Below are 14,365 nucleotides of genomic sequence, written 5' to 3' on the forward strand. Positions count from 1 at the left end.
TTGAAAATTTCTACCTGGATATTATCACTGAAGTACACTGCAAACACGCACACACAAAAACAGAAGGTCAAAGCCAACAGTGATTTACTGAAGGATAGATATTAGTGCTTTCCAGAATTCCCAGTGCAGTTTGAAAGCACACATTCTTCTTCAGGGGAAATGTTACATGTTTTATGCTTCTTGTAGGGCGGAAGCTGCTTCTACATTTTTCAGGTTTTTATTACCTAAAAAGAGAATGTCCGAATACCAAAAGCATACAAGAAAAAAGAAAAAGTATATTGTGTCAAATCTTCCCCCTTACCCAGAACTTAGCTGACTTTGGCATAGGAAAAGTGCTGATAAAATATTTTTACAAGCTTAAAGTCCAGAAATGGAAATATGGTTTTGATTTTCCCAAAGAGGAATGGCTAACACTTTTCAAAGCCTGGGAAAAGAGATAAAGCTGCAACCAATTATGTTCATATAATCTTGAATCTGCACTCAGAACGCAACCATCGTTGTTAGTTACAGTGTAAAGTGTCTGAACCCACATTATTCTGTACAGTTTTGCCATATTTGCTGTATTTGTCTACAACTAGAGAAGCTCCAGGTCCCAAAAGATTCCTAGGCAAAAATTAAAATTTAAAAACCATTGTTTTGCTCTTCTGCTTGCTTCTATACATCTAAACTATAGCATGTAGCCACTTTAGAGCAATCCAAATATACAGTAAATCTGGTCTCCTTTCTGTTGTTCAATAACAACACCCCGTTAAGACTCAAAACATTATTTGCTTATCGATGCTGTGCTTATTTGTCTTCTCCTTGATATTTTCTATCTAATTTTTAAAATGCAATCTTTTCACCTGTTTAATTCCTCTGAGTCTCCATGCTTTGCAGCACTCTGATTTGAAAACCATGCAGAAGTTAATGAAAAGTATACGTTGTGTTTGCCAGTTCATCTGATTCTCATTAAAGTTCTGAATTCTTTTGGAATGTTACACAGATGCAGAGAGATAATGTTGTAATACTAAGCTCTTGGGCAATTGTCACAAAGTGGTGAATTGACATCATGCTTGAAGAGGTAACAAGCTCAAGATCTCTAAGAGCAGGCATAGGCAAACTCCAGCCCTCCAGATGTTTTGAGACTACAACTCCCATCATCCCTGATCGCTGGTCCTTTTAGCTAGAGATGATGGGAATTGTAGTTCCAAAACATCTGGAGGGCCAGAGTTTGCCTATGCCTGTCTAAGAGGTTTGTACTGAACCACAGCCACATACTTATGGTTCTCCTTTACATAATTCACTGTTATCTTTTTGTAGGATCCCTATTCTTTACAGTACTTTACTGTTAGCTCTGGTTGGTTTTTTTTGCTTATTGGCTTTTAAAAATAATAATAATAATTATGTATACCCCGCCCATCTGGCTGGGTTTTCCCAGCCACTCTGGGCAGCTTCCAGCAGAATATTAAAATACAATGATTCATCAAAAATTAAAAGCTTCCCTAAACAGGGCTGCCTTCTGATCAGTGGCGTAGCGTGGGGGATGCAGGGGGGGCCGGCTGCAACATCTGGGGGTTAGGGGGCGCAAATCCACGGGTTAGGGGGCGCAAATTACTTGCCTTGCCCCGTGTGCTGACAACCCACGCTACGCCACTGCTTCTGATGTCTTCTAAAAGTCAGATAGTTGTTTATTTCATTGACATCTGATGGGAGGGCGTTCCACAGGGCAGGCGCCACTACCCAGAGAGGCCCTCTGTATGGTTCCCTGTAACTTCGCTTCTCGCAGTGAGGGAACCGCCAGAAGGTCCTCGGCACTGGATCTCAGTGTCCTTAGAAGCTCAAAGTTACTTAAAAGCTCAAAATGTTTCAAGTAACAACATTTCCGTTTGCAATGCATTATACACACACAGTGTGCAGTGGATATCTTACATTCGTGTGCCGTGATCACAGCATTACACAGCTCTGAGAAACTGAAATCATCGTCTTATTCACAGAGGAGCTATTGTAAGACCAAATGGCCATATCACTCTTCCAGAGGGCATCAGCTGTCCTAATGAGTTCCAACTGTGATATCGAGTCTAAGATTACGTATTCACTAAAAACTGCTCTGGAGGGAAGAATAAGACTTTTAGATATAGCATGACTGGAACAATGAAAAGGCCTTATCTACTGCATGTCCTATCACAGCTCAAACCTACATGATAAATGCAGCAGGAACTTGTCTTGCATTTGTATCTGATTCTTTGCTGTTCAGCAGATCAGAAGTGAACCTCATGTATACACAGCTGACTAGCTGGGGGGAAAAGCTGTCTCAAGGTTTTATAAGGATGTTTCCACTGTGCTTTCCACAATGATAAATGACAATGATAAATTACTTCCCACCCACCCACATTACCCTTAATTTTTTAATTTTTTTTTTTTTGAAAGATCTATGCAATTACCGGTATTTAATTACCGGTCTCCTGTGTGATTCGGATAACCCCTTTAAACCATAACCTATGTTTTAGGTGATATCACCATTGTTTTAAACCATGATCTATGTTTTAGGCGATATCACCATTGATATCCTTGATTAATTTATGAGCAGAGGGTGATGTATAGGTTACAAATTTATTGTAATGTATGATGGTGGTTTTTGTTTTGCTTCGGTTACTGTTTGTCTTTTGTAAGTTTTGGCGATTTTAAATTTGGAGGTTTAAGTATAATATGTTGGTATGGGAAACTGTCGTGTAACGGGCCAATGGCCGTAATAAAGATCAATACAATACAATACAATCCCACTATGCTGACTGACTTTAGGTTACGTTTTCACCACTGACAATACTAAAAGAAAAGTGTGTCTGTCTATATTTTCTCTGGAAAAAAATGTTTGCTTATTTACCATACAGATATATAGCCCAGGCATACTTACTATCCCAGGTGGTTTATGATAATTAAAATCACAACAGTAAAATACAGCAAAAGTAACATCCAAGGCTACAAATCCAGCCTGCTTTATGGAGGCAGTGGTAAAAACACCTCAAGAAACCCTCACTGGATTCAGAAAATCTAACTAATTACTGGCCAGTTGCCAGTCTCACCTTCTTAGGCAATGTTCTTGAATGGGTAATTGCAGATGAGTTCTAGGTTCTCTTGGAGGAAACTGATTCTCTAGATCCATTTCAATTGGTTTTGTTTTATTTTTACCTAGATCCCCAGTAGTAAATGTTGAAATCTTACTAGAAAAACAAAGAACAGTTATTCTCACCTCCCCCCACCCCCGGTCATGATTTGGTTTCCAAATAGACATGACATAGGTTTCTAATTATCAGGGTACGTTGATCTCTTGACTTTCTCTAGAATGGTGAAAAACAAGTATAACACTGCAGTCATGCTACTTTATTAGCACCACAGCTAATGGTGCCATTTATAATTTAATTGTTTACTATCCTGGCACTGTAGAATGCGTAATCTTTTGAAATAATTATTTGGAACCATTTCAATCACAGGCAAAAAATTAGCAGTTAATCATCTGCCCTGATTTCTGCTTTCTCTTCCATACATCATCAATATCCGTGATATTTTCTTAATAGTCTTACGTTGTTTAACTTGTTTTTTGCTGCTCTCTTTTTGAGTGGCTGGAGCAGGAAGAGTTATTTGTTATTTTTGTAAAGTTCAAAGAAGCTGAAATAAAACTGCTCTTTCACTAAACCTCTGCAGGCAGTTTTGGTTAATTCAGGTGGATAATGTGGTTGGTCCTATACCTCTCAGATGACTGGGGTGCAGCTGTAATCATCTGAAGTTGCCCTGAACCTCCTTCCTTGCTAAGGCTGCCATTGCCACTATTGCTCACAATAAATAGTTAAAACAAAAACAATAATAGTGATGTTCAGGTGTAAGTGCTGATTATTATATGCCTAAAACTGCACCTCACATACATGAGGGAAAAGCATCAACAGGCTATGGGAACTCTAAGGTTTGTAGAAGTATGAAAACAATTTTTTGGGGGGGCCTAAGTAGACCCTTCACCCCTAAATTAGTCCAACAAGAACTGAAAATGCTCGGCAGCCACAGAAAGAAAAATGTTTAATTATTTTTATTTTTTCAAAACTCTGAAAACGAAGAGGAATATAATGTAGTGTCCTATAACAGGAGCACACTATACTGCAACATTTTGTTGTACGTTCCACTTGTAGTGCAACTTCAAATGACTAACTAGTTTTGGGGTCAATATGATTTAATGAGATAAATAGATAATTCTGTAAGATATAATAACCAATTTGTATGTCTTTTACTGGATCTGACAGCTTGAGCCAGGGCTTTTTTCAGTTAGAATATCCATCTGTTAACAAGAAAAAAGATTAATATCTTATTTCTGAAAGATCAGAGAATTGCTTTTTATCAATAATACTTTATGTGCTGTCTCCTTTATTCTGAATTTGAATCAGTGACCCATCACTTAATATGAACAAATGGAGCTGTCAAGTGTAAAAACTAGCACAAAAGGAAACTGTTGAGCCCCGCAAGCAGCACTCTTTATTTTATTCAGAGAGAAGGCTGGTGTGTGTGTGTGTGTGTGTGTGTGTGTGTTTGCATACTGATTATTTGGGAAGGGGGGGGAACTAATGCAAGAGCAAGTGTTATCATGTGCCAGTGACTGACTTGAATGGGAAGGCATGCAAACACAGCAGAGACACAGAGGTAGCAATACTGTAAAGATATGAATCCACACATTTACAGATGCAGTGTATGAGCATGCAAGACATGGTTTTAAACATCAATATCATGTGCTTTTTGAAGAGCAGGATGCAAAAAGTAAGAATTTTTTTTAGGTGCAGTGACCTTTCAAAATCCAACTGAGTACCTCTCGGGCAAATATATATATATGGATTGCTCCACTTCTAAATGTCATTACCCTATTGTAATACTACACTGCAGTACCACTGCCATTGGGCAATACATGAGATGCACTGCATTTAAGGCCTCCTTGTTTGCTGTACAACAAGCCTGATTGCCATTGACATGTTTAATCTATGCAACCTTCAAGACTCAAGTCATGCAATTTTCATGTACTGGGCCATTAAAGAACAACTGATCGTGCAGATGCTGTCCTCCCCACCCCCCACCCCCGGCAAGCTGTGTGTTAGTTAGCAGAAGAAATAGCAGAGTTGGGTGGTGGAGGTTATAGGAGGTGTTATGTCACACAGGAAAAAATGTGTCCAGGTCGGGGAGGCGGGGAGCAGACAGATGGGGAAGAGTTGTTTGGAGCAAGGGTTCTTGGGAAGAAGGGCGGAGCCAGCACTCCAGGCACAGGCCATGCAGGGCAGAGATGTCTGAGAATCCAATACTGGGCTGCTGTGAAGGACAGGATCCTCCTGAGATATGAATGCTGTGAAATCTCTTTTGAAAGCTTCCAGTGTACATATGTGTAAATAAATCATTTCAAAGATGCTGCAGACTCCGCCACACCTCATTTTCCCCAAAGGAACACCCTGGTTGAGTGCCAATATCCCTTGGTATGGTATCTTGTACACTGCTCAGCAGAGGTTGGGGTGGCCAGTAACAATATTTTACTGGCATTTGAGAAAGCTTACAAAAAACTATTTACAAAAATCAAAAAACAAAAAACAAAGCATACTTAAATTATCACAGAAGACACAACTAGATCCCAAAATCCCTTGCAAGCAGACTGACACCTCACTTCTTTAGGAAGACTAAAAATGAGGAGCATTGATGAATTTCTTCCGGTACCAAAGCTACAGAGCCAGAACTGTAAAGGTCCGGCTCATTGCAGAACTTTAAAGTTACTCTGAAAGGTGAGAACAAAGTTTTAAGATGCAACAGTTAAAGAGAAATGGTTCTGCCAGAACTGACAAACTTTTCAGGTTGCATTTTTGAAGCTGAATGCTTAACATTATCACTGTTTCCATACGGTTGCCATTCCTTCTTACCAGCTGCATATTCAGAGTTGCAACAAATAAGCCAAGTTGTCTTTAGACAGAATAGACAGATGTTCCAGCCAGTTTCAGAGGTAATAGCAATAATGTAAATGTGTTAGTCAATAATGTTTCTTAAATAAGCTCTCTGCACTTCAAGGAATTGCATGTGTTTATCTAGAACTAGCAGAAACGCCTCCAAATGCTAACTGGTGACCTCCCTGTCAGAGCGAAGGAATATCAAGCTAATTACAATTATGACTGCCATTCAGTTATTTATGCATTAATGAGCGAGTGAAATTACAATGAAGTCACTTGTTAGCATTCTAAGTGGCATTGTGCACAAAGCCATTGCCTACAGAAGCTGCATAATTGCCATCAGTTGAAACATCCATGGGGTGGAGGTGGGGAGGGATAAAACAAGTACAAAATTACTAACAAATATACTGCCAATTTCTCTTCAGAATTTCTCATTTCAGGATGACAATAGTTCTGGCCTCACCACCAGTCCAGTTTAATGAGGAAAGAGAGTTGCTGTTAAATATCAGACACAAAACAACATCTTGGGAAGGAGGTGGATGAGAAGGGAGATGCTGTGAGGAATAATAGGTGTAACAGCACTGGCTGGCTATACACATTAACAGTTTCTAGCCTGTTTGCCCTAAGTATGTGCAAAAAGAAGGGCATGCGAACAATGAAAAAATAAGTGAGACTCTATATCTTTATCACAGCAACACTTCTATTCTCCACCAGCTCCTTTAGCTCATCTACTAGAATCATCTACTCTTTTAGATGTGTTTTTTAATGCATTTTTTTCTTAATTTGCATAGGAAATGGAACAGTTTCAATTGCAGAAGCTTTTGTGAACTAAAGGAGGGAGGGTGCAGAATCTATTGAGTGAACTTCCGAAACACAGATTCTGCAAACTGTCATATATCTAAACCACTTTCTGTAAAACACCAATTTTTGTTGACATACGAAACATGAATTTCTATAGCATGCCATGATACACTCAGTCTTCAAAGAACAAACGTTGGAAAGAACAAACGTTCCTCAAAAATGTGTAGACCTGGAGCGTTTTTGTTTCTTTTTACAGATACGAGCACTTCACAAAACTGCTAAGTGACCGAAGTGTGTCTGGACTGAATATCAGTATTTGTCAACATTATGACTTCAGGATTAAACTCCAAAATATCCTTACTTTTGACGGTGGCTGTCCGGGTGCAGTTGTAAAGGATAGCGAGTTCCCCAAATACCTTGCCAGGTCCCATGGTGCACAGTTTCACACCTTCCTTTGTCACTTCAACCTTTCCATCTGTGAACAAAGAACAGTTCCACATCACAAACTTTTATATCATTTAGAATTTGTCATGCATAACAGTTCATGAGCATGAACTGCTGTAACAAGAGTGGAGAATTTGTAGCCCTTCAGATGGTGCTTCTATCATTCCTGACTATTGACCATGCTGGCTGGGGGTGATGGGAGTTGGAGTCCAACAACATCTATATGATCACAGCTTCCCCATCCCTGCCCTCTCACTTTGCATAGATGGTGAAGAAATCAATGTTGTAATGATGCCATGCTTTACAGTGTAAGTATGCTTTGTTTTCCATTTGTTTAATTTTTCAATCTGTAGTTGAGGGAGACATTTCCACATACATATACATTCTACATATCCAGAAATGAGCCTCAAATGATATAAAACCAAAAGTGGATAAGCTTTGAAGATTGGGTAACTGTGCATTGAACAACAAGCAAACCTAGACATTAATTCTTAAAGTTGCAAAATTCTTAGGGAGACGAATGGTAACAGTTCAGGGAGAAAGGGAGCCAAACAAGGCTGATATCTCAGCCTAGCTGATTGAGTGACCCTGCAATCCCAACTCTCCCTCTACTGTTCCAATGGTGAATGGCAGCTGAAAAGTGACCATTGAGGGAGTGGAGTCAAGTGCAGCTAGACTGAGCAGAACCAGCCTAGCTGTCTCTTTTTCTACTGTTTCTTAAGAGCAGGCTTTCCACCAGGCTGCAGCAGAGCCTGCAGCACTTTCTCAGCAGAGTCCGTGGAATGGGCCCTAGTTCCCACCCCCACTCCTTAAATAAACATATTCCTTGGCTGCCAAAGATGTAGACTCATAGTGTAAGAATCTGTATACATCATTTGGGAATTACTTTTTACTAATTCCAGGAACTGTAGTAAATAAAACAGACATTGAAAAAGTCTAGCCTCCCACTTTTTTTCTGAACTTGAAAAGATTGGACACTGACATCTTCCCAGAAAGCACAAAACTCACTTTTTTTTAGTTAAATGTCATGATACTCAGTTCAGCAAGCCCTTTTCTTATAAAGCAATCTAAGCAACTAATTTTGGTCATTTTAAAAGGGGGAAAATCCTAATCCTTGTGAACATTCATCCATGAAGAAAGAAGCTGTTCTCAAAATAAATTATTTTGACCCATTTCCATTGCATAATTTGCATTTTACATGGTATTTACATTCAAAACAATTAAACTAATTTTATCATGTCTTTAAATTAAATTAATCTAATTTTATCATGTCTAAAATGAAGCATTTCATATCTAGAGGCAGAAAGAAGCCATGGCCAATCTGTCTACTTCAACTGGCATGATACACCAATGTATTTGTATGCTTTAGGTTTGACTACCAAAAATGCAAGGTCCTTAGAGCCCACTTAATGTGGAGTTGCCCAGTCACCACCCCTTTCTGTGCAAAAATATTTTTTTGAGTAAATATGTTCTGCAGTTCTTCATAATTGAGGGAATTAGTGTTACATCTGTGTAGACTTCAAAGACCTGTGACCTCCCAACCAACCAGCAAGTCTGGCTTTTCAGGCACTCACTAAATATATAATTATCCACCACTGCAAGAGCAAATCTATACCAATCACAAGAAATTGATGGCAGATATATTGCAACAGGCAGCCATGGAACATTTCCATCTTTACAAAATTGAGTAACCTAGGTAAATTCAAACACACTGGGAGATCATTTCTGAAGCTATATATATATTAGACAGTCTCCAGACTGCACTTACAGAAACACTGTGTACACAAGGAAACACTTGAGTACATGCAGGACCAAAGGGGTTCTTGGGTGAAGCATCAATGTGCTTAATGGCAGCCACATGTTCAAAGGTCTTTCCACAAAACGCAAGGTAAGGATGCCCCTTATCAAGCACTGAATAACACCAGCCATTGCTTGCTGGAGAATTCATGTGTGCAACCTCTGTCTTATGAATTTCCCAACCTCTATGTCTTACCAATATTATATAGCCCATATTTGGGCAGGGATAGCCTAACCTCTGTTGTCTACACTCTGCTGATCTCTAGGTTAGATTACTGCAATGCATTACACATGGGGTTGCCTTTGAAGATGGTTCGGAAACTGAAGCTGGTGTATAACTTGGTGGTCAGGTTCCACACCAGGGCAAGATTGTCTGAGCACATAAAACAAATCCTGGCTCAGCTGCTAGGCTACAAATTAGTTTTCAGGCCCAATTCAAAGTGCTGGACCTTATGCATCTCAGGATCCCAATACTACAAGGACCACCTCTCCTCATATTAACTGACCCAGAACCTCCAATCGTCATCTTAGGCCCTTCTCTGTGTGCCTCCCTCCATGGAAGGGTCCAGAGGCTGGCAACATGAGAACGGACCTTTTCAATGGTGGCTCCCTGTTTGTGGAATGCCCTCCTCAGGGAGACTCACCTGTCACCATCATTGCATATATTTTGGTACTAGGCAAAAACGTTTCTTTTCTGTCAGGCCTTTGGCTTTTGATCATATGTAGCTTCCTTGAGTGGATGGGATTTTTTTTTAATCCTGCCTTTTAAAAATATGAACACCATATATATATATATATATATATATATATATATATATGCTTTCGTAGATTTTCACGGGTACAGGAATGCAGGTTTTGGTGTCCTCGGGTGTCTTCCCGTGTAAAAGTTGGGGTGTCTAGGCGACGTTTCGACGAGGTCTCACTCGTCATCTTCAGGCTGGTGCTTTCGGCTTCTTGTTACTGGAACAGAGCGGGATCTCAATGTTTGAGTTCCTATAAATACTGTAGAGGGGGTGTGGTGTCTAGCCTCCAATGTTCTGGGCAGAGAGGAAGTTCCCAGGCTAGTGTGCCTTTTCTTCTTTTGTTCCTTAATTACTTGAGAGATACCTTGAGTGATTTCTTGAGTGATATCCTGAGTACCACTTAGGTGGGTCATTAGGTGTGGATTAGTTGCTAAAGTCTTTGTGTCTTGACCTCTTGAACTTTGTGAAGAGTTTTCCTGAGAAGATGGCTGTATTGCACTTAGTTGTGCTTTGGCTTGGCTTCGTGTATAGGGGCGAGCTGTGGTTTTGTGGCTTGTGTCAGCCAGATCTGTGTAGGGATTGCAGGGGGGTGCAGCATCCGGAGGTGCCACCATGGATTGGCTACTGGATGGTGTCAGTAATTCATCTGTGGAGAGGGTCTGGGTTTGGGTCTGGTGTGGTTGATTGGTGTTGGCGTTCTGTGTGCCTCTGGATCTGGTGTCAGTTTTTGTGGGGAGGGCTAATTTCCAGATGTCTGGCAAGCGGGATGTGTCTCCACAGATCCCTCCACCCTCTCCACAGATGAATTACTGACACCATCCAGTAGCCAATCCATGGTGGCACCTCCGGATGCTGCACCCCCCTGCAATCCCTACACAGATCTGGCTGACACAAGCCACAAAACCACAGCTCGCCCCTATACACGAAGCCAAGCCAAAGCACAACTAAGTGCAATACAGCCATCTTCTCAGGAAAACTCTTCACAAAGTTCAAGAGGTCAAGACACAAAGACTTTAGCAACTAATCCACACCTAATGACCCACCTAAGTGGTACTCAGGATATCACTCAAGAAATCACTCAAGGTATCTCTCAAGTAATTAAGGAACAAAAGAAGAAAAGGCACACTAGCCTGGGAACTTCCTCTCTGCCCAGAACATTGGAGGCTAGACACCACACCCCCTCTACAGTATTTATAGGAACTCAAACATTGAGATCCCGCTCTGTTCCAGTAACAAGAAGCCGAAAGCACCAGCCTGAAGATGACGAGTGAGACCTCGTCGAAACGTCGCCTAGACACCCCAACTTTTACACGGGAAGACACCCGAGGACACCAAAACCTGCATATATATATATATATATATATATAGTTTACATTGTAAGGTATGTGTTTAGTGTTGTAAGTCGCTTTGCACTTTTGTAAGAAAAGCAACCAATAAGCCTAATTGGGGGGGGGGGAGCAATAACCCCATCAGTTATTCGGTATAGCAGCTGTCTCCCCGCCCTGCATAGATTCACTAGGCAGTGTACATTCAAACTATATGGACACACTAAGTCTATGCACAATTTGTCTGCCCATAGTAATTGTTCTTGTAGTGAGAGCTTGTCGCTTGAAGGCAGGGCTTACTGCTTGCACACACATACACATGCTTCATGTAAAGAATGTCTGAAGATCTCTGTAGGAAACTGATCAACTTTTTGATGATTAGATATGCATATTTCTACAGTTAACTGTAATTTGAAAGCACTCCAGTTACAATAGTTAGTACCCTGATCTCTTTAAAAATATGCCTGAGGGTAAAATAATCCTGCAATTTTTAAAAATAAAAATATATATCAAAATCCTTGTTAGCTCATTTATTATATACTATTCTGCAAGTTCCAAAAATGTGTTGTACCAGTCAGGAGTCAAGCAACCAGAACAGAACTGCCATAGGGCAATTTCTGCCATTGTAGAGCTGGGGGAGGGGGTAGATTTTCATTGCCTGCATCCGTACATTAGGCTTTCCAGATAAACAACAGGATTTTGCATAATTAAGGTCCCTTGTTTAAAACTGCCAGAAGCTTGGAACAAATGAATATAATCATTAACTCACTAAGTCAGGAGACTGCACAAATAATGTTGGACATCACCGGTCCCAACAGCACTCAGAGAAAGAAGAACAAATGAAAATAGCAATACAGTGGCAAACGACCAGTAATGAACATTTTCATTAGGGAAGATAGTATGTAGACTATTATTTCAGGATCCAGGTCCCAGGGAGAGCTGCTGCAGCTGCTGCGTTTTGACTACTGAGAAATGCTGATGTTTCTGGCTTGGCAAAATAGCCAATGAATTTCAAGGAAGGCAAATTACTTCAGTAACGGATGGTGAATTTTATCAAAGTATATGAAAGTATATGAACACCACTACAACCCCAAGAACTAAACAGCACATGGAGTTAATCATGCGGTTTGCCCTCAAGTGGAAGATTTTTCTTTGCAAAATTCACAAGGAGGCATATTCGTATCAAGTTGGGTATTTTGAAGGGCCTGCGAATATACTGGAAAGTGACATCTCTGTTCTACTCTATTTGGTGAAGTCTGCTTGCTCAATCCAAATACAAGCTCTGATCCTCAAAAACCCTAACTCAATATGGAGGCAAAATCGCACATTCTCTTGTCCTCCACAATGAAAGCGAAAATAAACTAAGGGCTGCTTTTTTCGGTTACGGTGTGAACATTTGGTACTTTTAGCACATTCAGTCCAACCAATTAAAAATTAAATAACATCCTTAGCAGAATTGCACTTGCGTTTCTCTCATAAATTGGTCTATAAACTAAACAGCCCTATCACATTCTCATTTATTGTAAGGATATTTCCCCCCTTCCAATAATTAAATGGCCATTTTCTACTTCTTGCAAGCAGGGAGAAGGAAAAACAGATTAACAGACTCTGAGAATGTCAATCTTATAATGGCCAATAATCTAATGGTTTATTACTAACTTCCAGTTTTGCCGTCTAGGGTTAATATAGTTTTATGAAATCGAAACACTTATTGAGATCGTTTTGATTCAAAAGCACCTTTATCAATATATAGCATCTTTATTCTGGTTGAATTAGCAAAATAATTCTACTAATGTTGCTGCTATAATACAGACTTGTATAGCTTGTAACCCACAAAATTAGATGCAGTCTATGAGCTATGTATTGCTTCCTCACTGATAATGACAATTCCCCACTCTGCATTCAGGGGTTTTTTTTTGGGGGGGGGGGAGCACTTCCCTACATGCACTGATATTGGTTGCAACCTTGCTCTGAATGCCATATTCAAGCCCAGACCAACAACTACATCAGACATGAACTTTTCAGTGATGACACTATCATTGTGGAACTGTCTTCTAGAGGTTATCACTCTCAACTGTTTCTTAACTTTTCAGAAACTAACTCTGCACTGGTGTTGCTCTGAGCATCAAACACAAAGTCCTGCCAGTCAAAATGGAAAAATTGGGGGAAGGGCTTTTTTCTTTGACAACAACTCCCTGTTTGTAGGGGGGTTGCGTTCCAGGTTCTCAATGATAGAATTTTATGTCCTACAATGTGCTTACTCACACACATACAGAAATACAGATAGAAACCCTACTTCCTCTTCTCACCAACCTATTAGCTGCAGCAGCATAAAGTCCCCTCAGTTTAGTGACAGCTAATTTTCTTTTAGGAAGAAGCTCCACCCTGGAAAGAGTCTTGATTTGACACTGAGTATGCCTTGCAAAAACATTGTCTGAAATATAGAGATAGCAATAATCTAAGTTGATTCAAATCATCATAAGTAGGAAACATCTTATCTCCCATATGTGCAGATGATACTTCCACATTTAAATCTTTCTTCGTGTCCAAAGCTTACAAATCAGGGACTAGGCTTCTTTCACCATGTTTTTCCTGCATAGTCTGCCAACATTCCTGATAGACCTATTTAGTTCCTTTTCCAGAAATTTACTTGTACAAAAGAGATGGGACCTCACACACCCATTCCATCAGGGCCTCTGGCAAAATAGCAACTCTTGGGTCACCTTTATGCAATACATTTTTGGGGGAGGAATGAGGGAGCGATACTCAGATAGCAATAAAGGTGCCATAGGCAGCAGCACAGCATGGATGTCATGGGCATAAAAAGGGGTGTTGTTGCTTCATACCTGTGAGTACTGTCACAAGAGGCCCACTCTTTACGCATTTTTTGCTGACATTTCTTCCACTTTTATTTTACCATTGTGTTCATTTTTTATTGCCTCTCACATCATTAATACTTAGGCAGCAATCCAGAAGCCCTCTGATGTTTCAAAACCGTTCCATATGAAATGACTGGCAGAATCCGAGACCAGGGAGAAGAGTCGGTAGAAGAAGATTGGAGGAAATTTAAAGACTATTTACAGAAACATTGTAAAATTAAGGAATGTTAGAAGGATGCTGGAATGAAGTTATGTGGTTTTACCAGTAATATTATAGAATTAAGTGAAATTGGATTAAGAATAGGTGAGAATGTAAAGATACAATATATTAAGATAAATTATTAAGATAAAAGAAAAAATGGAAAGGATTTGCTGAAATAACTAACTGAATTAGAATACAAAAAAGGGAGGTGTGAGGAGGTCAGGGAAACAAGTAAATGAAA

The 14,365-nt window shown here is 40.0% G+C and overlaps 1 protein-coding gene across 2 annotated transcripts in view; it reads right to left on the minus strand.

The window, feature by feature from the left end:
* Window positions 1-14,365, minus strand: part of PRKG1 (protein kinase cGMP-dependent 1) — a 630,806-nt gene that overhangs the window by 296,411 nt on the left and 320,030 nt on the right. For both annotated transcript variants that reach the window (XM_083740692.1, XM_083740693.1), the window contains one exon: window positions 7,096-7,209. In XM_083740692.1, coding sequence (XP_083596818.1) covers window positions 7,096-7,209 — 114 coding nt within the window. The remainder of the gene's footprint in view (window positions 1-7,095; window positions 7,210-14,365) is intronic.

This window comes from Podarcis gaigeae (assembly GCF_964106915.1).
Source record: "Podarcis gaigeae genome assembly, chromosome: 5".
NCBI lineage: Eukaryota > Metazoa > Chordata > Lepidosauria > Squamata > Lacertidae > Podarcis > Podarcis gaigeae.